The following is a 25,744-nucleotide window of genomic DNA, read 5'->3' on the forward strand; positions in this document are numbered from 1 at the left end:
CGTGGGCGTTTTTGGGCCGATTGGGCAGCACTCTTATGCATGCGGACGATTCACAGATGATGTCACTCTGAAGAGCCTCAGGTCCTTGTAATTATTGTCAGTGTCCCACTTATGGCTCAGGAGTGTGTGTGTTTTAGAAACTGCTAAATGACATGGATGACTTTGAATTAGACATATTTTATTCCCTCTACAAAAGAGAGAGAAAGGGGGAGGATTAGGAGGAGAGGAAGTGAAAAATACAGAGGCAGGCGAGGAGGGCTGTGTGTGTGTGTGTGTGTGTGTGTGTGTGTGTGTGTGTGTGTGTGTGTGTGTGTGTGTGTGTGTGTGTGTGTGTGTGTGTGTGTGTGTGTGTGTGTGTGTGTGTGTGTGTTTGCGCATGTGAAAGTGTCTGACATAAACATTTGATCCTCTCTTGGTGCTTTTTCCTGTTCCTCATAAAAAAATAGTGAGCTCAAAAAGAAGACTGATATTCTTCTGCTGGGTTAAAAGTTTTGCATAAAATGTTTAAGTCGTGCCTCTGGTCATTTTATATCTCCTGCTCTACATGACATACTTGATGATTCATAAATGATTCAGATTAGAGCTGTCTAATTAATGTGTTAATTTTGTATGATTCATTTATTAATATGGAAACAATATATATTGACCATGCACTTTATGTCTATTTGCTCATTTATACTTTACTCATCTGCCACAATAATGTCTTTGAATTATCTTCTTTCTTTGGAATTTATTTTTTAAATTTTTCTGTTTGATTTATTAATTAATTTTTTTGCATTTATGTTTTATAAAATATTTATATTTTTGCTTAATTGCGATTTGTTCACTTAATTAATCTGCATATTATGTTATTAATTTATTTTTAAAAGTTAATCGATTGACAACCTTTATTCAAAAACAGCTTTATTGAAAGTGAAAATTGATAAAGGCTAGAAATGTTCTCTTGTCTTCATTTGCGACAACAGATCTGTCGATTTAATGCGTTAATTTAGTAGAAATAATTCATTATGGCAAAAAAATATTGTACCACTTTCTTTAAATTAGCTTTATTTATTTATTAGCAAATATTAATATTTGTGATGAATTGCACTAAGTCTGCATAATATGTAATTAATTAATTTAAACATTTTAATAGATTGAAAAACTGCTTTATTGAAAGTGAAATTGAAAAAGGCTAGAAATTCGCTGTTTTCTTGTCATTTGGGACATTACTCTGTCCAACCCACTTATACTTCAGATTTTCAGATGCCAAATTCATATCAATCCTCCTTTCTTTTCTGAAGTCCAATTATAATTTTATTCAAGAGCTTTTGCACCAAGAACAGTCGTAATTAGTTTTGAAAGACTATTCTTCACCCTTTCTCTGACATTAAGAGTTAAACAGGCTGTATACCTTTTTATGCAAATTACTTCTGTCGTGATTGGCTAAACTCATCGCATATTGAAGAGATTAAAGATTAACAACACCCACACTACAACACTCATTACCATATAGGTTGGTATGTAAACATGCTGATCATATACATCATGTTAAATTCTCAACAACGTTTTTGCTGCTTTTCTCAGTCTGTTTCCTTTTTTCAGCTTAATAATCACAACGACACAAACAAAGGCTTATTTAGATGTTTCAGTAGCTGTATTCAGTCATCAGTGGCAGTATTAGTATTTTCAAGTCTTTAGAGAGAGGAGGATCTTGCCTTACATTCCCATGATATTCCTGCTGTATCTGGGATACGTGGTGCACACGCTCGGCCCTGAAGGCCCCTTTCGCTCAGCTGTGTTAAATGTTTGCTTTTTGTTGGGGACAATTGGTTGGGTTTAAAGTTTAATCCACTGTCCTGAATGGAAGCCCGATACGTGCAGACTTGATGTGTTTTAAATGGGTGCAGATACACATTGTTTCTCTGGCATTGCGTTTGCTTAGCAGCGCTGGCTCGATATGTTCGAAAAGTCCATGGGGTGGAAGCTGTGCTGGGATTCAGATGCGAAAGGGGGAGAGAAGAAGAAAGAGATGTTTATATGAAAGATTGCACAGATTTCTAAGAATAACGGCACAGAATCAGTGCATGTAGCTTCAGGTGAATTCATGATGTTGTTCTTTGTTCATTTCCTGCTGATGGGTGTGCCAATGCTGCCTTTTAGTCGACCTTGAGGAAGATCCTGAGATTTCGGTCTGAAATAAAACAGACGCGTTTGGAAATTTAATACTTCTTTCTCTGTTTTTCATTGCCTGTCCAAACACAGGAAGTTTTTTTGTGCTAGTTCAACAAAAAGCTAAAGATTCGGTCTTGATAAGCGGCTGGATTTCAGATAAGTCGCTGCTCCACAAACTGACTAATTTGGTTTTGTTAACAGTTTTTGTATGTAAATTCTTCCATGGACAGATCAGCATACTAAAATTATTCTGACAGTGTTTCACACACTGCTATTTACCGGCACTGCAAGACTACTGAATCTACAGCGCGAAACAAACAGTGCGCCCAGATTATAGAATGAATAGGCCTAACTCTTTTAATGATCCGGTCCTTTTTTAGTGAAACAGACGCAACATGACCAGTGAAGTTTGGTTTCACAATGAATGACTTTTGTGAGCCGTTTCTTTTTAGTGAATCAAATACATGCTGTGCAACCAGTATACACTGATTCCTGAACAAATGACTCTTATGGGCAGGATCTTTTGAGTGAATCAAATACACAGGGCAACAATGACTGACTCTTATGAGTCTCTTCTTTTTAGTGAATCAGACACATACAGCTCAACAAGTGTAGTCCAATTAGAGAATGAATGACTCTTATGAGCTGGTTCTTTTTAGTGAATCAACTATATAGCTTACAACTTACTGTAAATTATTGTGACTGATTTATTGGTACTTTGTAGTACCTGTAAAACACATTGAAAAGTCATTTAAAAGTCTGTAAAAACACACAAATAGTTGTACATATAATGTCATCATTTGGTAACGGAATTGCATATCTTTTTTTCCCCCTAAAATGTATTCCTTTCATGTACTAAAAGAATTGTTAATGGAATCATTAATGAACCAGAACGGTTCAACTCTTTACTATCCCTAATCACAAGGAAAATGCGTATTTCCCGGTGCCAGCTTCAAGCTTTAGATGATGTGTGCTACTTTCAAGGCCTGATTTCCGAACGTTTAACCCAAACTGAGCACCTGACAGAAAGCGCCAAGAAAATGTAGGTCATTCATCAGGGCTAGAAGCTTCAAAGATACAGAGAAATCACAGCAGCAGGTGAACATCTCCTTAGATGGTGAGAAAGTGTTGTCTAAAACCTCACCGGCAGCACAGGGATCATGACATGCTCACAGAGCTGTGAAATAGAGTCGAGGAAAACGGAGGAAACGTCAAGCACTGACAAGAAGAGCATCTTATATCCACTGAGTCCTTCTCTGAGGGTTTGTTGAAGGTCCGTTAAACCAGATGATGCTCAGTTATCAGCTATGGCAGAGAGGGGAAACTGTCAGTGGAAGAGCATGTCCGTTAATGAAAGATTATTTTAATAGGATTATGCTACATGTAGCACTGAAGTCCTGCTGTTAGAGCCCCCTGGTGGACGGTTTGCATATCACATCTTTCCCATGCCCTCCTTTTCTGTATTTATTTTGCAAATCATTCCACAGTTTTGACCGGTATTATTTACTGTTTCTATCATCCTTTTATATAGCTTTTTTTTTTTTTTTTTACTGTTACATTGTGTGCCTCTCAGTCTCTTGCGGATTTTCTCTCAACAGCAGACAGATGGAGAACCTCACAACAAACTGAGCTAAAGATATTTTCATCAATTTATGACTCACAGGGCATGTGTGTGAGCAGGTGTGGGTGTGTGTATTCTTTTGAAACCTCATTGTTGGTTACAGCAGTCAGCAGAGTCCTCTGATCTGCCGAGCTTGGATTTTAAACAAAATCTGTTGAAATCATTAGCTAGGCTTTAAGTATGTACAGATGCTGAGTGTGTGTCATCTAGAATGTGTTTAGCAATACATAAAATATAAATAATACATTGATACAAGTATGATGCGTGATATTTATCTGATCAACGTCCTGTCAGAAATTGTTGATCTTTACATACAGTTCCAATGTTTATGCTCACCAAAGCTGCATTTATTTGATCAAAAATACATTAAAAAATGTTAAAATTGTGAAATATTATTGCAGTTCATTTCTATTTTAATATATTTTAAAATGGAGTTTAATCCTGGGATGGCCAAAGCTGAATTTTCAGCATCATTATTCCAGTCTTCAGTGTCACATGATCATTCAGGTATCATTCTAATATGCTGATTTGTGCTCCAGAAACATTAAATATTATTATTAATGTTGAAAACAGTTGTGCTGCTTCATTCTTTTTGTGGAAACACTGTTACAACTTTTATCAGAATTATTTGATGAGTAGAGGGGAAAAAAGTGAAATAGTAAAAAAAAAAAAACCTTATTGTCACTTTTGATCAATTAATGATTCCTTGCTGAATATTTAAAAAAAAAAAAAAAAAACTTTTGAACAGTTGTGTATTCCCATCATCATGCTTTATTTCAACTTAATTTGAATTCAGAACTCATTACTCAGCTCATGTGTGCCATCTACTCAGGTGATATCTGTAAGACGTCCCTTTATTCTTTCACAGTTTACTTAAGTTTGTTGTTAACAGATTAACTCATTCATGAAGTGTTTCGACTTGCTAAACTGATCATAGATAACGATAGTCTAACTTCAGTAGTTGTGTCTGTCTGTGTCTCTCTCAGAAAGCGTACTGTGGCCACTGCAGCGAGAGGATATGGGGACTGGGGCGTCAGGGCTACAAGTGTATCAACTGCAAGCTTCTGGTCCATAAACGCTGTCACAAGCTCGTCTCACTGACCTGTCAAAGGCATATGGTGAGTCTAAAAAAGATTCATAATCTGTCTATTGTCACCGAGAGTCTTAATTCAAATGAAGTCAGCCTTGAAAGCATAAAGAAGTGAAAAATTTGACTTGCAAAATGTAAAAATAATTGTTCTTGCATTTGTCATTTCATTCAAATAAGCACATCCTCTGCTGTTGAGAAGCTCATTACTGTTTCATTGTAATGTTTTATTGACCTTTTGAAAGAGTTTGCCTCTCTTCTCACTTCTCAAGAGGGTTTTTGGATTTTTAAACAGTGTTTCAAGATAGCCCTTGTGGAATTTGTTAGATGATAACACTGTCTTGTCAGTATTGAATTGACCTGATTCTGTGCTTAGACAGAATGTCGAAATCATAGACTGAAAAACTGTAACATTAAACATCTTCACAACACCATGATTTCCTACATCAGATGTTTTTCGAACAGATCCCAAAACCGATGAGCTTTACAGTCTGAATTTATCCTCATTTTGTGAAGACATTGCCTTTCGCCTGTCTCCTTTCATTATAGTTATTTTTCTCTCTCTATCTTTCTCTCAAATGTTTGTCATCATTTTGTTGTTACACATTTATGGTCTCGAGTTTTGACTGAGAATACTTTGCAATAACTAAAATCTATCTATCTATCTATCTATCTATCTATCTATCTATCTATCTATCTATCTATCTATCTTTCTATCTATCTATCTATCTAACTGGTAAAAATGTCCTTTGTTATACAATTGGAAATATTGCTATATTATTATTGTTATATAATTATATATTATATTAATATATCAATAATATGTTAATAATAATAATAATTGTCTGCTTGATATCTTTTCTTTTTGTGGTCAAGAAAGTTTGAAAAGTTTTGACATTTTGTGAAACAGTATTCAGTGGGAAATAATGTTGAACATGGAATAATTTTATTCATTGTATTTTAATTGGATTGTGTAGAGCAAACTGTGATATTGTTGTTTAACATATTTTTTTGTTATGTCAACAGATAAGAAAATTCATTTCAGAGGTAGAGAAAGTAATTCAATTTTGAGAAAAGATAATGAAAATATTTATACATCTCTTGCACAGGGGACCTGTATTAAGAAAGTAAATAGGTTTTGATTTTATGTTGGGATAAGTGACATACTGATTTGGAGCCTCAAAGAGGAGAGGGAAAAAAGACATTAGAAAAATACCTTGCCTGTATCATCTGTTTTTTCTCTGCAGGATCCAGTCATGCCATCACAGGAGCCGTTGGTAGATGATGATAAAAGTGGAGAGGAAGTGGAGCTCCCCCCTGAGGACCCTGAAGAAACAGACGCAAGTAGGTCTCCATCTCCACTGTGTGCATGTGTAAATGCTGTTTTTGTGTGGGTATTGGGGTCATTCTGTCCTCTATCTGTCAGAGGGCACTGCTGACTGTGGTAGGATACTGTAGTACATCAGGTGTGAGTAATGTCACATTGACCCAGTTGAGAGAGAGAGAGAGAGAGAGAGAGAGAGAGAGAGTGAGAGAGAGAGAGAGAAACATGCTCATCCCTCTGAGACAGTCCTGAGTCGAGTCTGTGGGTCCCTCTGCTGGAATCTTTAGCATTACACATTAAAAATTTTGGCCTTGGTGATTTGTGAAAGGAAATTGTTCTTTTGAATTTGATTAATTTAAAGTGCACCTATTATGCTATTTTAAAGGTTCCTAATTTTGTGTTGGAGGTCTTCTACAATAGGTTTACAATTTAAAAAAAAAACTTTAAAAAAATTAGCTTTGTCTCAAAATATACATTGCACATCACCTCATTTCTCTCAGAGTATGACAATGGTAAGTTCGAAGCTTCAGTCTCTCTACACCCCTCCTTTCTGAGAGCCTACTCTGCTCTGATTGGTCAGATGGCCCAGCCTTTTATGATTGGTCTACCTCTTACACGAACACGAAACCAAACTCTTCCAGGCTTCAGCTACATCAACAGTGTTTGAGGGCGGGTCAAAGCACACCTCATTCGCATGCAGCCAATGAAGACCATAGGCTGGTGTTATACAAATTTGTTACATTGTTACGTAGGTATATAACAGGAAGTAAAACAGGATATGCCGAAGACCCGTTTCACCAGTTCAGAATTGATTCTTTCTTTTAGGAGACAATAACTTTATCTGTTGTGCACTTTGACCTTTAAAACTTTGCAGACATTGTACATTCACAAGCAGCTACTATATTACACACTACATGAGAGGTAATATTTTTAAAAAAAAAGCATAATGGGGCACTTTAAACTAATTTCAAAACTTTTGGAAGTGATTAAACTGTACGGAGGAACTTTAGGGGTTAAACTGTGAGGTAGGTTTAGAACAAAAATCAAAGTTTGATTTATTTAAAACGTACAATGTATTTTAGTGTAAAATGTTTTTTGAGAACTTTTCTGAGTGATGAATCAAACTAATCCCATTGTTTTTACAAAAACAAAACAACCTGTACATGTTACAGTATAAAACTGTAATAAACAAACAAGAAAATTGCAATTTAAACTGGCAAATCCAACAATGCACACTGCTACTAAAATCTATCTTGTACCTTTAACACACACTGACAACCACCATAATAATGAAGGTGGTAAAAGAGAAAGCCTTTCCTCACGCTGAATTAGTATATAAACTCATTCACCATCATGGTAACACGCATGACACTAAAATAATGCAATAAACATTCATTAAACAACAGAAGATGTAACTTAAAACTCAAATGTGCAAAAATGATTAACACCACAGAACAAAAATTCTAAGGACAAGAAAATAACAAGAAAGACTCTTTCTCTGTCTCTCAGTTCCAGTCCCTTTCTTAGCACACAACCGGAAAGTGGAGAAAGCTGAAGACGACACAGAGGTAAGACGCAGCTCATAACTGATTATCCCGACTTTCCACGAGGTCTCATTCACTGATAATCATATACAAATGCTCTTACTCACATTCTTCACATCTATATAGTTTGTACTGTGTGTAACATGAAACATGAAACCTCACTGTAATTCTGCAGCATTTTCGAGTTTGTCCAAGAGAAATGTTATAACAGTTTGGACAAAAGGTTTCCGCTGTGTGTGCACACAGGATCTGAAGGCGGTGGTGGACGGGATCGAGGGGATTCAGATCTCTCAGTGTCTCGGCCTGGGGGACTTTGACATGATCCGGGTCATCGGGAGGGGCAGTTACGCTAAAGTGTTGCTGGTCCGACTCAAGAAGAACGAACAGATTTACGCCATGAAGGTGGTGAAGAAAGAGCTGGTCCATGATGATGAGGTAACAGCCTGTGTTGTCATGCTGAGACTTCTTCAGTTGTATCATGGTGTCTCAGTGTCTTTGCTGCACCTCACAGATGTGCTGGGAAAATGCAGGAAGTTTATTAATTGTTTGGACGTGTGATTGTTGTGTAATTGACACCAGTAGGTGGTGCTGTGGGATTGTTCTCATTTTATATTTCGTAGCAGTTTATCTTCAGGGGTTTTCAGAAGTGAATTCATGCTAAAGATAAAGGCACTTTACTTTGTTTATCAGACTGTTTGCCTGCCCATTTATATATTTTCACATTTTCCTTGTGTCTGCATAATATTTTTAGGAGCCAAATGAAGCACATAAATGAGCATGGCATTAAAATAATTAAATAAAAACAATAAAATAAAATATAAAATAGAAACTTCTGCAAATAATAAGATAAAAAAATTAAAAATTACTATTTTGGAACAATAGCTAATTGATATAATAGTCATAAGAGTTAGATTGCTCACTTTGACACAACATCATTTTATGCGTCATTCTGTTTTAAAAGCAGCCGGGTTACGCCCACATTAAATTTTCAGAGAAAAGATATGGATTTTTTTCTTGGTAATAATTTCACCTGTAAAAATGTCAGTATTTCTATCATAGGCTATTCAACTGTTTATAGTTTTTATTGTAATGTAGTAAGAAATTTAATTGAATTTATTTATTTACACTCGTTCAAAAGTTTGGGGTCAGTATGATTTTTTTAAAGACGTTTTAAAAAAGACTTTCTATTGAATTTTATTGCAGTTTCCACAAAAATAACTCTTTTCAACAGTGACGATAATAAGAAATGCTTCTTAAGCAGCAAATCAGTATATTAGAATGACTTCTGAAGGGTCATGTGACACAGAAGACTGTAGTAATGATGCTGAAAATGTTGTTTTATATCACAGGATTAAATTACATTTTTAAAATGAATTAAAACAGAAAAGAGTTGTTTTAAATTGGAGTTATATTTCACAACATTACTGTTTTGCTGTATATTTGATAAAATAAATGCAGCCATAATGAACATAAGAGACTTCTTTCAAAAACATAAAAAAATCTTATAGACCCCAAAACTTTAAAAATATTAGTGTATTTATTTATTTAATATAGCCTTTAAGTGCAGTGGGATTTGACTTTATTCTAAAAAGCACAATATAACATTGAGAGACTTATTTTCTTGTTTTTGTAAAATCAAAGAGAAACCGAGTTTCTGTGCACTGTAGCATTAGTGATATCTCCTTCTTTCTCTCCCCGTAATGAAACCTGATATGTTTGAACAGGCATCAAATAGAAAGACAAACTGAACTCTACAGCTATTCATCACAATGTAAACTCTGTACAGTCAAAGCTATTGTGTCTTTGTAAACTTGGCTCGCTCAGGAACATAACCCCACATGGCTGTCAGCTAACGCACATGAATGAAGTTCACGAAGAGCAGAGGTCCTTCCAGAATGACAAAGACATGCAGTTGAACTCTGAATATGCACAAACAATGTAATTGCTTCCTGGAAGGCAGGCGTTCCTTCAAGGAATGTGTTCTCCTTATCTTATACTGTACTGGTACATGTGTGTTCTGTGTATGTATGTTGTGCAGTCACACTTATTAAGGCTTAATGAGGCAATTTAATGGTGCACTCAGTTTGGCATTTTGTGCAACAAATTGCAGTTTGACATGATGTACTTGCGCAATAACATACGTGCTATATTGTGAATATAGTCACACAGAGTGTTGTTCAACCCCTTAAACTTTGACTACATTCACAACATGGATCCTTGCTGGTTCTAAATACAAAATTCTTAAAAAGTCTTAAATTCAGTTTAATCATATTTAAGGTCATAAAAAGTCTCAAATGGTATAACAGAAGTCTTACTTATCATTTTAAGAGGTCTGGAGAGGTTTTGGGGACCGAAATACAAGAATCAGATTATTAACTTCCAAAAGGTTATGATGGAATTAAATAAATGTGATCAAAACTGGTTATTCTGGTGCTGCAGAATAATAACCTTTTTATTGTCTTTCTTTAAACACATTATTATCCTATCAGCATAATCCGATTCGTAGGTTTACTATTGATATGTTAGTATATATACTAATTTCAGTGCATAAGTATATATTGAATAAAATGTCTAGAGTATTTTAAACGTGCAGTTACCCTGTTTTGCTAATATTACGTTTTTGATGAATGTTAAGTTAAAGAATCTGGGATATATGATTTATTTTGAGATTGTATGAGTTTATTATGTATGGGAATAATGTATTTATCTTATTTGTGCAGGTCTTAAAAAGATCTTAAAGTCTTACATTTAAAGTCTTTTGTTTCTAAAAGGCGTTACAAAAAATAAAATATTGCAAGTAAACTAAGAATAATAGTTTTTTCTCTATGGATATTGCGCAGTAATATACGTATAATACACTATAGCTATTGTTCAAACATGTTTTGCATCGTAACTGCTACTATTGTGTTTATTTTAGCTTGGCTAGAATGCTGTATTGACCTGTCAGCATCCAGGACTGGAACTATCAGTTTTCTATCTAAAATTACATTTTTCAAATTCTTGTCTGATTATCATATATGCATTTATGCACCTCATATGAATTGAGAGAGAGATTTGTGCATGAATAAACTGCAGACTATTAAAGTTGTTAAAAATTAAAAACGCTAAAAAACTTCGAAAAATGCTGACTAGTCACAGCACTTGAAATACACTTCCCTGTAATACATTCATATTCATTTTAGCTTAAAATCCTGATGATGAACAACATTTATGAATTAATTAAAGCCTATGTTATTTGTTGGTTACAATGAGTATTATAGTTAACATTTCTCATTTTGTTTAGTTTAACTTGATGTATTAAAATAACTCAAACTAAAAGAAAAATAAATAATGATAAAAAAAATTGATAGATATAAAAAACTGATAAAGGCAACATTTACTAAAATAAATCATAGTATGATAATAAAATAATGCATTATACTGGAAACATACTATGTTAGAGGTCAGAGGTCAGTTTTTTTTGACAAGACACTTATTAATGTTCTCAATGGACTGATAGCAGAACGATTGGCTATTCCATTGAGGGGAGAAAGATGGTGAGATAGAGAAAGAAAACAAAGAAAGATGGTGAAATGTAGGAAGAGAGAAAAATAACATCCAATATATACGTATATCATCTGTTTCTCTTCATGTCTTTATGCTGACACTGCTTTCCTGTAATCTGCTTTCCACTCGTCCAGGAAATTAAATTGTTCTGGTTTTGGAAATCAGGCTGTGTGTGTGTGTGTGTGTGTGTGTGTGTGTGTGTGTGTGTGTGTGTGTGTGTGTGTGTGTGTGTGTGTGTGTGTGTGTGTGTGTGTGTGTGTGTGTGTGTGTGTGTGTGTGTGTGTGTGCGTGCGTGCATGCGTGGATAAGTTTATGCTAGTGTTAAGTATAAGGTCAGGGGATAGAAAACATCATGAGCTTCGTTTTAAAAACAGTATTCGCCAATAAAAAACGTCCAGACATGATAGAAAAACAAAGTGTTTGTTTGGGCTGAGATGTCTCATTTCACCCGTAGCCTCTCAAAAGACGTTCATTGTCATTTTTCAACTTTAGTTGTTGAGCAACTGATGCTTTCTGGAGTTCTTTTAGCTGATTACAAGTGTTGCTTAATGTTAAAGTGTTGACAGAACCAAAATACTTGACTTTATCAACACATCACTGAGCCGTGTATTCACACCCAGAGACATTCTCAATACAGATGTTTTGTAACATCCTGTCTGGACGGTTCTGTGAAACGAAAGTGTAATCTTCCTTACTGTACAAAAGATACTGTACAATATATACCTTTGTTGGCTTATCTTTTGATTTATTTACATGTCTGTTTCTCTTTTCTCTGTTGTCTTTCCTTTCTGCACTTTTTAAAGAAGAAGAGAAAGGTGCTTTTCTTCTTTTAAATCTGAGATTTGACTCCCCAAAGTGACAGCATGCAATAGTGCCAAGTGTTTTCCGCTGTTAAACGATCAATAGATGAGTTTTTTTCTCAGAAAACACAGGCTAGTTTTTTTCTTTATCCTGAAATAGTCCCCCAGTAGAGGCGGTGAAACATAATGTCCTCTCCTCTAGTTCTTAGAAAGCAGTGAAACAGATTCCTGTTATGATCATTTGCAGTTCATTATTCAGGATAAGTCAAATGTCTCTCTCTCTCTCTCTCTCTCTCTCTCTCTCTCTCTCTCTCTCTCTCTCTCTCTCTCTCTCTCTCTCTCTCTCTCTCTCTCTCTCTCTCTCTCTCTCTCTCTCTCTCTCTCTCTCTCTCTCTCTCTCTCTCTCTCTCTCTCTCTCTCTCTCTCTCTTTTTTCTTCTGGTGTAGGATATTGATTGGGTCCAGACAGAGAAACACGTGTTTGAACAAGCTTCGACCAATCCATTCTTAGTGGGACTTCACTCTTGCTTTCAGACAGAAAGCCGGTAAGAGGAGAATGTATTTCATTCACTAAAGCTTTTTGTAATAGCACACTTACAATAAGAAATCTTCACCGCAAGAAAAAGTAATAAAATGTGAAACAATAAATCCCAATGGAGGTTTTTGTTAAACTATGGCTACATTCACAAAATCAGCGTTTGAGATTGACAACAGTGTTTTTTTTCACAGATTTGCTATTTAAATTGCACATAAAACTGCAGGTACGAGCGGATCAAATAATGTCTGTATGAACAGGAAACCAGTCAATGGTGATAGCCATGTTTACAGCCTGTAACCATGGCAACAGATAATGATAGTAAATATTGTGTCTTTTCTTCTGAGCTATTTTGGGCATTTTGGTACAATCCTGCTGTCTTCATTCCCTCTGAAATGCAGCCAAACGCTTTTTTTCTTTCTCTTCCACCGAAACACTTAACAGGATTTTTTTTGTAGCTGTTCATCTGCACAATATCACTATTTACTGCTGTTTTTCATAACTTGAAAGGTTGCCAGTACTAACAATAGTGAGAAATTACTTTCTACAACAACAGACAACTAGTTTTGTAACTCGAATGTGGAGAATTTAAGGTCTCTGAGTTATAGGACATGGTTGTCAATCTTCATTCATGACCAAACGTAGTGTGAACGAACAGTATAGCCAGTATATCTCTCACATACAGCACAACTGAAACAAAAACTATAAAGAAATGATGAATGTCTCCTGCTCTCTGTTCAGGCTGTTTCTAGTGATTGAGTATGTGAATGGAGGAGATCTTATGTTCCATATGCAGAGGCAGCGGAAGCTTCCAGAGGAACATGCCAGGTATGTGCAGTTAAAAAAAAAAAAAGATTGTTGATTTGACATTTTCAACTCAGTACAGTAGGCCATTTAGATTAGGCCTTTTTTTATGTGGGATAGGATAGTTGGATGGATGTAGGAGAAAAGGAACAATGAGTTCCAATGAAGTAATTCACTCGATGAAAAATTCTTAACTAGTAGGTTGCTAGCCAAAAAATGAGTTGCAGGTCTGTTCAGCAGCAACTATAAATTAATAAATACAGAAAAATAAAATGCCGCTAACCATATTGCCTAAAGCCCCGTTCACACCAAGGACAATTAAAGATAACAATAAAGATATAGTGCTAAAAATCGTTCTCAATATTAAAGAATAGCAGAACTCACACCACAGCTATAATGATAACGGCACAGAGAAACGATATTGTTGGGATCACTTTCAAAACGTTTTAATCCAGCTGATGAACAATAAAAACCTTGACAGCCAATCAGAGTCATCCTGCTGTAACAAGCCTGAGCATTTAAAGTGACAGACAAGCAAGTGCTTAGAATAAACAGAACGATATCGTCCTCTGGTGTTTTAGTTTAGAAGTTATCGTTTATGGTGTGAACGGGCCTTGATAGTATATAGTTTTGATAGCAAAATAAATGGAGTGTTCAAATGTTTGGGGTCGATTTTTTTTTATGTATTTGAAATGTAATGTAAAAGCGTTTTGAAATTTAATGTTTTAGTCTGTTATTCCTATCAAGGCTGCATTATTTGTTAAAAAATACAGTGAAAATATTTTTGTTTCATATGATTCAAATACAGAAAATGTTTCTTACACAAATAAAAATGCGAACATTTTAGGCTCACGGCATTCACTCTGGCACCATCACAGACGTCAAAAACACGACTCATCTGTGTAGTTTTATTAACTTGAAAGTGTCCGTGCTGATGATTGAACTAAAGCCACGACCTTGGTTTGAATGCAAATCTCATACACTTCTTTTAGGCTATATTACTCTGTTAGATGATGTGAATCCAGTTTCATTGACTGATCTGAGCACTGTTGTAATGCCCCCTTTCACACGTCTGATAAACTGAGATCAAACGCAGGCTAATTATTTGAGTCAAGCGCACCCCGACCGGTCCTATCAATATGCGTCCGGCACAACACACATATGCAAATCAACATGCTAATCATGAGTAATGAGCCTAAATATTCATGAGTTGCTCCTAAAGGTCTCACGGGCCCTTGCTGATCGCTGACATGAAGCAAACGATTCAGAGTGCCAGACGTGAAACCTGATCGGAAATGTCACCGCTAATTTTTTCTTACTTTGAACACCTTCTTTCTTTTTATTTGTTTTTTTTCTAACTTTGGACAGGGTTGAGACAGTTAGACGCACAGCTCCCGCTTGGGAAAATCTAAAAAAACTGTTTATATACATGTTTATCTAATGTTCTGTCAAGTTCACATATATATTGACTTTATATTATATTGACAGTTGCTTTTTCCCTTATATGCGACATTGTGCTGGGTAGCCCACTGTGAAATTTCATTGGTCAACATCCCAATCCACTTAACTGAACACTAAAGTGTAAAACAAAAACATTCCACTGTTTTTTTTTTTGCTAGTATGCAATGCTAATTTCAATAAATTGCTTGTCACTGGACGCTTGTCACATCGCTAATGGTCATAAAGGTAAAGGATGCTAAAGGACAGATTATTATACACATTTATTGTACAGATTATAGTACATCAGCATTGATGAATACTTGATTGGTTGACACATGGTCTCAAATGTATTAATATAAAGCCTTGTACACTACTATTTAAAAGTTTAGGGTCAGTAAGATTTTTTATGTTTTTAAAGAAATTATTACTTTTAATCAGGAAGGACATTAAATTATTAAAACAACATTAATTTAATTTATGAAGAGTTAAAAAATATTTTCATTTTATGAAAACATGAAACAGAATCATACGACACAAACTAAAAATTCACATTACCGTCCAAAGGTATTTTTTGACAATGTATACTTTTATTCAGCAAGGATACATTAAATTGATCAAAAGTGACAGTAAAGACAATTATAATCTTACAAAATATTTCTATTTTAAATAAATGTTATTTTTTTGAACATTAAATTCATTAAAGAAATATATCACAGAATTACCACAAAATATTAAGCAGCCCAACTGTTAATATATTTAACAATAAGAAATGTTTCTTGAGCAGCAAATCAGCGTATTAGAATGATTTCTGAAGAATCATGTGACTAAAAACTAGAGTAATGATGCGGAAAATTCAGCTTTGCATCACAAGAATAAATTAGGTTTCATTTAGCAGACGCTTTTATCCAAAGCGAATTACAAATGAGAACAATAGAAGCAGTGAAACTAACAGTCAGACAACAATATGCAAGTGCTTTGACCCTTCTCAGTTAAATCTAACGCAGTATATGTAATTATTATTTTTTTTAAATAAAAAGTTTTAAATATATATTCAAATAGAAAACAGTTATTTAAAATTGTAATAATATTTCACAATTGTACTGTTTTTACTATATTTTTTATTAAATAATTTCAGTCTTGATAATTAACATTAACGAATCTTACCGACACTTATCTTTTGAACGGTTGTGTGTTAAATGTGGAAATCAACAATTCATCTTTAATTTGTACTCATCTTTATGTTTTAAAATGACGAGTCTTACCAATGACTTATTTTTTCCTGTTTCCTGCAGATTTTATGCTGCTGAAATTTGCATCGCTCTTAATTTTCTGCATGAGAAGGGCATTATTTACCGGGATTTAAAACTGGACAATGTACTATTGGACCAGGATGGCCATATCAAACTTACAGACTATGGCATGTGCAAGGTAGAACCTAATACTAATCACAAATAGAAGTAGCCATAGATGTATCTCTCAATAAATTAAAAAATACTGTTAAAACAGGGTAGAACTCATACCAGATTTTGTTTCAGGAGGGAATCAGACCAGGTGACACCACCAGCACTTTTTGTGGGACGCCCAACTACATCGCCCCAGAGATCCTGAGGGGCGAGGATTACGGTAGGTGTGACTACATGAATCCATACACCCCCTGCTGTCAATACTGCACAATCCTAAGTTACATAGTAAAATGTATATATTTAGTGTTATGTGAATCCTACTGATAAAGATTGAGCTCTTCTTTTTCTATGTCTCAGGGTTTAGTGTAGACTGGTGGGCCCTGGGTGTGCTCATGTTTGAAATGATGGCAGGTCGATCTCCCTTCGACATCATCACTGACAATCCTGACATGAACACAGAGGAATATCTCTTCCAAGGTGACTACTTGTGAATTCAACGTTTAGTTCAATTCAATAGTTCAGTGTAAACCATGTATTACGGAAGTTTTATTTATTCGCCAAAGCCAATTTTTACTTTCATTTGGCGCTTGTCGGGTGTTCATTTTGGACCTACTCACAATTTTTACAGTGATGCAGTGACATATATATAAATCTCTGGTAACACCTTATTTTACTATGTCCTTGTTACACATGTTATATGTAGTTACTATAGTAATAACTATAATTTGTGCATCATTAAATGTAACTAACCCTAAACTAAAACCTAATCCTTACCTAATCCTTAACCCTATTGTAAGTACATGTAGTTAATTATTATTACTCAAATAAGTAACACGGACACCTTAAAATAAAGTGTAACCAAATCTCTTCATCTTTGCCCCCCAAATTATAGATGGTATGTTCAATTCTGGTAGAGTGAAATAGACAAACTTTTGAAGAATTTTATTTTATTTTGTTGGTAACAAACAACCATGGCATTTTGTTGGTATTTTAATCGTCCACTTTAGACATTCTACTAACTATAAGTAACTTAGCAACTAGTCAACTTATTCTACTAACCCAAACTCTAACATTCTACTACTGTCTTCCAATATTCTATTGAGAGTTAGTTGACATGTAGTTGCAAACTCACTTAGTAGAATGTCTAAAGTGGACCATCAAAATAAAGTGTAACCATTTTTTCTACATAAATCATTACTATTGGTCACCCTTTACAAGCAAAGAGAAGTATTAAAAAGAGCTTGTAACTAAACCTGGTAGCTCCATTGGATCCTCAAACTGTTGGTAAAACGTCATAACTCCACCCGCCTCTATCATGGATGAAGAGCCGCACACAGGTTGGACCATCTCTGCTTGTTGCATATATATTTATATATATCTATATATATACAGGGGTTAAAGTGGGGCGGAACGGTCCGGAACTGCGTTCCGGCACCTCAGATAAATTATTAAATAAATAGATTCATTAATCTCAACGAATCTCGCTGGTCCCGAGAATGACTGACTGGCCGACCAACCTCCCTTCCTCCCCGTTGAACGCGAGTGATTATAAATGCGTGAAATGCACTCACGGTGGTTGAGCGTGGTTAAGTTAGTTTAATGTTCGATATTTCGCCGGACATTGTTCAGTCATCAGTCAAAGTTCAGCTTTAGGAGGGGAAGAAATACGGCAGGATAAGGTGACTGAGAGAAAGAGAAAGATTAAGATGACAGAGCAAGTATTGACAAATAATCTAATGCACACTGACATGGTTTTAAAGCTATTTTTTTATCAATTTTCTTAGCCTTCAAAAGTCTTAAATTGCACATATGTAAGTCAGAGAAATCAAAATTTTCTCTCACAAAAAACCCCCCTAACTACCTCACATTTAAATGCACATGGCTGTGGGGGGTAATGAGGGCTGATGTGGCTACAATGCCAGGGCTCAATTTTTGGCCCAGTGTTCAGCAATTTTAACATAGTATCATCATCATATCAGTGTTGATGGACCAAAATAAAACCATTAAAATATCAAGTAAATAAGTATTGTGATATGTGGTGCCACAGTGACACTCTTGTCCCAAAAAGTATTGCTATACCACGATACTCAATATGTTGTCCCACGGTAAGTCATTTTCCCTATTGCACCTACACAAAATTTGAGGGTTCCCACACCTACCATATCCCACTTTAACCACTGTATATATATATATATATATATATATATATATATATATATATATATATAAAGGCTAATTTTTTATGTATTTGAAGAGTGTAGAAGATGTCTTAGTCATCGATAGATGCATTTGTCATCGAGTCATGTCCAATACAGTCTTAAATAGTCTGTAAGTAGCACTTAATAACACGAGATTTTGCTGAGTGCCCACATAGCTACAGAAAATTGTATAACGTGTACGTTGATGAAAACACAATGCGATGTACTTGCTGCCTCAGATGCGGCCGTTCTAATGACGATAAAAACACATTATGTCCGAAATTTCCTAAAATTCGCTGGTCCATTTCAGCTTTATTTTGGTGAAATTTTAAAAATATAATTACAGATGCAAGTGTCTGACCTTATATAAAGCCAAATATAAAAAAAGACAGTGTTTTTTTCCATTTCCTTGAAAGTAGTGTTTTTGCAAACATACAGTTTCTGCCCGACAGCAATGATATGTTCATATGTATTGCTGAGCCCTTCACGGCATGTGTGCCATTCCTTAATGAGACATTCTTTCATCCCCCCTTTCCTTGCCTCCCTTCCATCTCCAGAGCAGAGAGTGTGTGGTCATCTGCTTCCCTGTCTGTTCTCTGGTGCTCCAGCCGTGAGGGCAGCGTGCTCCTGGATCACTCTCGTTCATACAGACACACACAACATGAACCTGGATCTCTCTCCACAACCGGAACTCCGTTCCCCCAATCCAAACCTCAGTTCGTCCATATGCTGCAGCGTCGTCCCGGTCCAACCTCCCCCCGGCCCTACACGGCGCTCCGCCGCCCACCCAGGAGCAGGGCAGATGCTGCCACCGCCGAGCCAACACTTTAGCCGCTTTCGGGCCGCCGTCCAAACCGCGTCACAGCAGCAGGGCAGAGCCCCTGCAAGACCTAAATCCCTTTAGCTTTTCATTTGGAAAAGAAAACAAACAGGGGATGTGGCATTCGGAGAGGGGAAAGATAAACGCTCGTCTGCACTCAATCTTTGAGAGAGAGATGAAATTTAACAGGCTTTACTTCTGGACGCTTGCCCAAGATACGCAACTGTAAAAGAAATCCAAAAATGCTGGGATGAGACTTATTAAAAAGACATTTTTTGTTTTTTTACTTTTTGTGTGGTGTTTTAAATCCACTTAACACCGCGACAGAATTTTATGAATTTACAGAAATAAACATGGAGCGGGGAGGAATCTTTTGAGTCTTTGATTGAATATCGAAGGGCTTATTCAGGCGTCTGTAGTGTGTGGGTGTATGAGCGAGAGATTTTGTGTGTGTGTGGGTTAAAGCCTGTCTCTCTCTGACACTGCCGCACAACACGACGGGCATACTCTGCAAGAATGACTCATACTCTTTTATCTTCTGTCTTTCTTTTTCCCCTCTCTCTTTCAGTAATTTTGGAGAAGCCGATACGGATTCCCAGGTCATTGTCTGTTAAGGCTGCGAGTGTGCTGAAAGGTTTTCTGAACAAGGTGAGAACAGAATGTACTTGGTATGTGAACAAACACTGCAGAGTGCAATACAGCTGTCACGTTTTTTGCAAAACACAAGGAGATAAGAAAAAGAGGTTATACAGAACAAAAATCATTAAAAATAATATAAAATGATTATTAGTGCTATTGAATAAACTAGTAGTGCATGTGGCAACACCAAGTAACTTGAATGTACGGTAAGGTGCTGTGATCAAAGTATTCTGTAAAAACATTTAAACATTTCATGAACTCCAAGGTCATACTTCTATCGAAGAAACATATTGTAAGTCAACTTCATAAAAAAAAGTTTACATACTGAAAACTGAATTAATTGACATTATTAAAATCAAAAGTTGTATTTGTTAACATTAGTTAATGCACCATGAAGTAACATGAACAAACAATAAACAACTGTATTTGTATTAACTAACATTAACAAAGATGAACAAATACAGTAACAAATGTATTGCTCATGGTTAGTTCTTGTTAGTTAATACATTAACTGATGTTACCAAATGATACCTTATTGTAAAGTGTTAGACTGTATGTGTATGTAGGTATGTATACTATATTTTTATTATTATAATGAAAATATATATTATATATTTGTATTATATTTGAATATTATTATATATTATAAATAATTTATTTTAAAGACTACAAAAGACAGTACTGGTATTGGCCAGACTGATTCAATTACATCTTACAAAAATCTTTACGTAATGAGTAGTTTCTTCTTTTTCTGCTGAAAACTTGATCACTATTACGCTCCATTACACAAGAAAAATAGATGAGAAACAAACAGGCTCTTAGGGAACAAAAAGCCATAATTCATGAACATTGCACACTGAGGTTTATAAATGAGGGTCTTAACTCTACACAAACGTGCACACAGTTTGCCCCTTGATTGAACAAATATATGTGCTATAATTAGGAGGGTCATCATACTCCAGATGAAACTGATCTCTTGAGGGTGCGCACACTTCTTTTCGTTTGCCTGTGTGCGTGTCTGTTGATTAAATCTATGAATAATGAAGCGTTTTCCTTTAATCGTCAAGACAAATTGCGTTTATTGAAGCTCTGGGGTTCCTCAAACTCAACAGCAGCCTGTAATCAGTGTTATCAGCCCTCTTAGCCACTGCCTGATTCATTGGGATTAAATGAGCCTAGATCTGTGCAGCGAGTTGCTCCAAGACCCCTGAATCCTCATCTAAAACCTCAGAACACAAGATAACGTATGCACTAGTGAATGTGTTTTGGGTTAAACTCCAGTCTTCTGAAATAAAGAGGACATGAAATTAGGTTTCATGTTTTTGAAGTTCTCTACACCAGATCTGGCTTTTGTTAGGTGTGTTATTAATAGGGTGTGTGTTCTGTTCAGGACCCCAAAGAGAGGCTGGGATGCCAAGTTCAGACCGGATTCACAGACATCAAGGCTCATACGTTCTTCAGAAGCATAGACTGGGACCAGGTAGGCTTTTTGTCACTTTTTAATATAAGGAGACTGCTTAAGAACTAATAGTAGTTTCTTGCCTGGCTCTGATAGCTTTAGTCTCCCCCCCCCCCCCCCCCCCCCCCCCCCCGCTTAAAATTAGTGTCAACAAACGTAGTGTAAATTTTTTTCATGGCATGAACGTTTTTAAGGGTTGTTTGGTATTTCCTTTCAAGTAGTGTGTTATAGAGTTGTTTGTGAATGTAAAAGGTCCGAAACATTTTAAAGATAAAATTGTGCGATAAATCGAGTTTTTGTCTCCCAAAAGAACGCACCGATTCTGAACTGCCTGAAACGAGTCATCAATAATTCCAATAAATCAAAACATTTCTTCTATGTAGGTTCGTAACAAATTTGCACAATGCCAGCCTATTGTCAGCCTGTGAACAACGTTTACTTTGGCCCACTGTAAAACACTGCAGTTGCAGTGTTTTAAACACAAATCCACTTGCATGCATTTCCAAAGGATGAGGACTCGGGCTCGATAGGGAATTGGACTGACGCCATCATTACTGTTCGTATCACTGTGTATACAAGTGCTGAGGAAGCGTCCGGAGCTGAAATTCAGAAATGGACATTTTGTTTCCTGGCACGTGCTGTAATCGGTAGATCAATCACAACAGACTGGGCCATCTGACCAATCAGAGCAGTTTTAGATAAATCAGACTGTTTAGAGAATTGCAATAATGCTGCAATGTATGTTATGAGAAAATTTGGATGCATTCAAATCTATTGCAGGAGACCTCCAAAACAAAATTAGGAACCTTTAATATAACATATATGGGGCACTTTTAAAATAAAAGTTGCTATGGGAGTTATCGAAGAGGTCTAGTTTAAAGTACTGACCAAAACCCAGGTCTGAATCAGCTTTAACAACAGTAGACAAAACTACTATTTGAGACTGTTTAAGCAAGGTTTATAGCAGTTGTTTATGAACTACAGTTTTGGAAAAGAGGATGTAGTTTGTGGTCATTGATAGGTGGGTGTTATCCTCCGTACAAGCAGCAGAAATGAAAGAGAATATCAAATGAGATTCAGCCTTTGCTGAAGCGGCATAAGGTTTAAGGGGGGGATGTTAATTGGTCTGGTATAAATGATGCACACAATGCTGAAACATGAAAGTCAGTGAGAGAGCATACAATATTCAGGAATTGCAGAGTGTGTGTGTGTGTGTGTGTGTGTGTGTGTGTGTGTGTGTGTGTGTGTGTGTGTGTGTGTGTGTGTGTGTGTGTGTGTGTGTGTGTGTGTGTGTGTGTGTGTGTGTGTGTGTAATGAATTAGTATATGTAAGAGGAAGACTTTGGGTGCAATACAGAGAGATTTTATGATATCAAAATAGACCCTATTTGCTTTCTAAATCCATGTGCATGTTGTTCTAAAGAAGAAGAAGAAAAAGCTTCTAATATATATTTGTAATATAACCACCTGGCTCCATTCTGGTCTGTAATGTCTTTTTTCAAGTTCCAGTCAGTGTTCAATGGATAGGGATTTCAAATGTCTTAGATAGCATAAAAGTTAACAAAACAAACATTCATCACTTTATTATAGATTTTAGGTCATTTTAAATCACAAATGTGTCACCAAATCTTTAGTTTTCATCCATGCATTTGCTTCATTTTTATTTATTATTTTATTATCTTCTGGTGAAATGACAAACTTATCTCTGGTGACGTATGCTGGACATCTCTTATAAATTTCTCTGTATAAACCACGTCCCTATTTTACATCAACAACCGATGGATTGAACAAGAGCCCACCCTACATTGCTTTTTAATATTCAATCAATAATTCATCAATAATGCATCACAATGTGGAAGATCTTTGCAGATATGGAAAATCAGCTCAGAGGGTCTGAAAACAGCATGCAGATTCAGTCTGGACCATAAAAACTGCAGAGGAAGCAAATTAGTTCTTTCCCCACTATATCATCTCATACTTGCCTCAGAGACACTGTACTTGTACTGTACATCTACACATAACTGAGTCCTCAGCCAGGCATTCAGCTCTGTCGCCCTATTGTTAGTTGTAATTGCGGTTAGCGTTGGCTGGTCGTGTCCACCGTGTATTTCCTGATGTGCACTCAGAAGTTCGGCAACGTGGAAAGGAAATTATGCGCTCTAGAGTTCTGTCACTAACGCACCATGCTTCAGTTGTTGGGATTTTCTGCCACTTTACCAGCGTGATGGATGAGTTTGGACACAGACTCGCACACACATATAAGCTCTGCTAATAAACGGGGTTGCGCTACACTTGTTGTTAATTGCTCATGAATGAATGAAGACATTGATTTGATGCTCAACTGAAAGCACGTCGCCTGTCTACACTGATATACCCTTTTCAAGTGGATATTGTCGCTGCTGTGCTTCTTTGCAGAGTGGTATTTCTTTCAGTTTGACCTTGCCATTGCAGAAATATTTCTATTCATCTTTCTTTTGATGATTGATCGTACACGTGTGTGTCTGGCGCCTGCCTGTGATGAGTCAGGAGAAACTTGTCTTTCAGCTTTACCAGATGCCATATACATGTGTTTCTTTAACTATGAGTGCATTTCATCTTTTCAAGAAATAAACTTTTTTTAAAACACACATTTATTAAATGTCTTGCAGTTGGATGTACATATATCACAGGACAATGCTGTCATCTATGTAATTTTTTTTGAACCAACGAATGTTGCTTCCACAGCATTTCAAATTGTATAGTATTAAAAAAAAATCCTGTGGTGGAAATAATTTTAAAAAATGGAATGAAATTGCGAATTAATTTGTCTTGTTAAGGCAAATTTCATAGCTAGCATTTTATGCATCTGACATACACACCTTTACCTCTATACCTTTTATTTTTCTTGTATGCTCAACTAACACTATTTATCTAAATTGTATTGGTCACACTTTTTCACACTTCACAAAATATTTTAAAATATTTATTATTAAAGTTAATTTAATAATGTATTATTGAACTAATTGTATTAAATGCATTCTTTGTAGTTTATTTCAAGTTATTTTTAATAAATATAAAAGTTTGAGTTTAACTATTAATGTTACTGGTTTTCAAAATATAATAATTAGGGCCCGAGCACCGATGGTGTGAGGACCCTCTTGGAATTGCTCTGTTTATTATTGTATGATGAATTTTCATGTTTTAGGATTAAATGATTGTAGTAATACTTTTTATTAATTATACGGCCTATAAGATATATAAGGCAAGGCAAGGCAAGGCAAGTTTATTTATATAGCACATTTCATACACAATGGTAATTCAAAGTGCTTTACATAGAAGAAATTAAAATAATCAAAATAATTAAAACAGTTTAGAATAAAAGATAAAATACAGAAATCAGAATAATTAAAACATAAAATAAAATACAGTGCAAACAGTCGGACGAACAGTGGCACAGTGCTCATTCAGTAAATGCACAGTTAAACAGATGTGTTTTGATATAAGTAAAACTACACTTTTTACAGCAAAAGTTCTTTTATTTAGCTACTTTTCAAAGGATGAAGGAGTGTTGTTAATTTTCCAAGAGTTTTAATGTAACCTTCATATATATAAAAAAGTAAAAATGCCTGTCATAGAATAATCAGCCATATTCTAGCTGTTTACGGAGAGAGTTGCGACTATTTTGAAAATGGCAGAGAGGAATAACGTGGAAATATATATATATATAGGAAAAAAGTCATGAAGTGCAGATTAGTGAAATGAGCGAAGCTTCAGTGTTGCTTTAGGGACTGTGATTTAGACAGTGAGATACAGAGGGGGTGAAAGAGACGGTGTGAGGCAGATTGCAAAAGATAGAGTGAGAAAGGCTTGAATGAGGAGAGGGAAATGATTTTAGACAGTGAGAGACAAAGGGGGAGAGGGTGAGAAAAGGAGAGAGAGATGAATGAGAAGAGGGAGTTGGACTGAGACGGTGAGAGACTGAATGAGAAAGCAGGGGGTAGACTGAGCGCTGGTGTAAAAGCTCAGACAGATCCTCTTCACACCGTCTGCAGTGTTGGGCCCTAGAGGAGAGACTCACTCTCTGTGACGCCAGCATGTAAAGACAGATTTAGCAGGGGAGGCTGAACAGGAAGTCCAAATCTGAGAACAAAGAGTTTTGGACCTGGTGCACGTAGAACCTCGAGTGGGGAGAAATTGGTATCTATGAGCTCTCTATTCTTTGTTTTTGCTGAGACCTGTTTGAATTTGACGGCCCATTTGGCAACATAAACAGTATATAAACTGTACAAGGGGTCCAAAAGTGTGTTTGTTTGGAACTTTTTCATCAAAAACAGCTATGTCTGAATGCTTTTTTGTAACCAGATGGTGTACTGTAGTTACAGTCAGGTTTAGA

At 35.9% G+C, this 25,744-nt stretch overlaps 1 protein-coding gene across 4 annotated transcripts in view; it reads left to right on the top strand.

Annotated features, from left to right (window-relative positions):
• The window catches only part of prkcz (protein kinase C, zeta), a 116,604-nt gene that overhangs the window by 75,373 nt on the left and 15,487 nt on the right, over positions 1–25,744 (top strand). For all 4 annotated transcript variants that reach the window (XM_077222817.1, XM_077222819.1, XM_077222821.1 and 1 more), the window contains 11 exons: positions 4,762–4,893; positions 6,110–6,206; positions 7,696–7,754; positions 7,977–8,165; positions 12,523–12,620; positions 13,352–13,438; positions 16,147–16,282; positions 16,390–16,477; positions 16,615–16,734; positions 19,844–19,923; positions 21,305–21,394. In XM_077222817.1, coding sequence (XP_077078932.1) covers positions 4,762–4,893; positions 6,110–6,206; positions 7,696–7,754; positions 7,977–8,165; positions 12,523–12,620; positions 13,352–13,438; positions 16,147–16,282; positions 16,390–16,477; positions 16,615–16,734; positions 19,844–19,923; positions 21,305–21,394 — 1,176 coding nt within the window. The remainder of the gene's footprint in view (positions 1–4,761; positions 4,894–6,109; positions 6,207–7,695; positions 7,755–7,976; positions 8,166–12,522; positions 12,621–13,351; positions 13,439–16,146; positions 16,283–16,389; positions 16,478–16,614; positions 16,735–19,843; positions 19,924–21,304; positions 21,395–25,744) is intronic.

The sequence above is a fragment of the Siphateles boraxobius genome, unplaced genomic scaffold (assembly GCF_051911475.1).
Source record: "Siphateles boraxobius isolate OS27281-9 unplaced genomic scaffold, OSU_SipBor_1 9, whole genome shotgun sequence".
Lineage (NCBI taxonomy): Eukaryota > Metazoa > Chordata > Actinopteri > Cypriniformes > Leuciscidae > Siphateles > Siphateles boraxobius.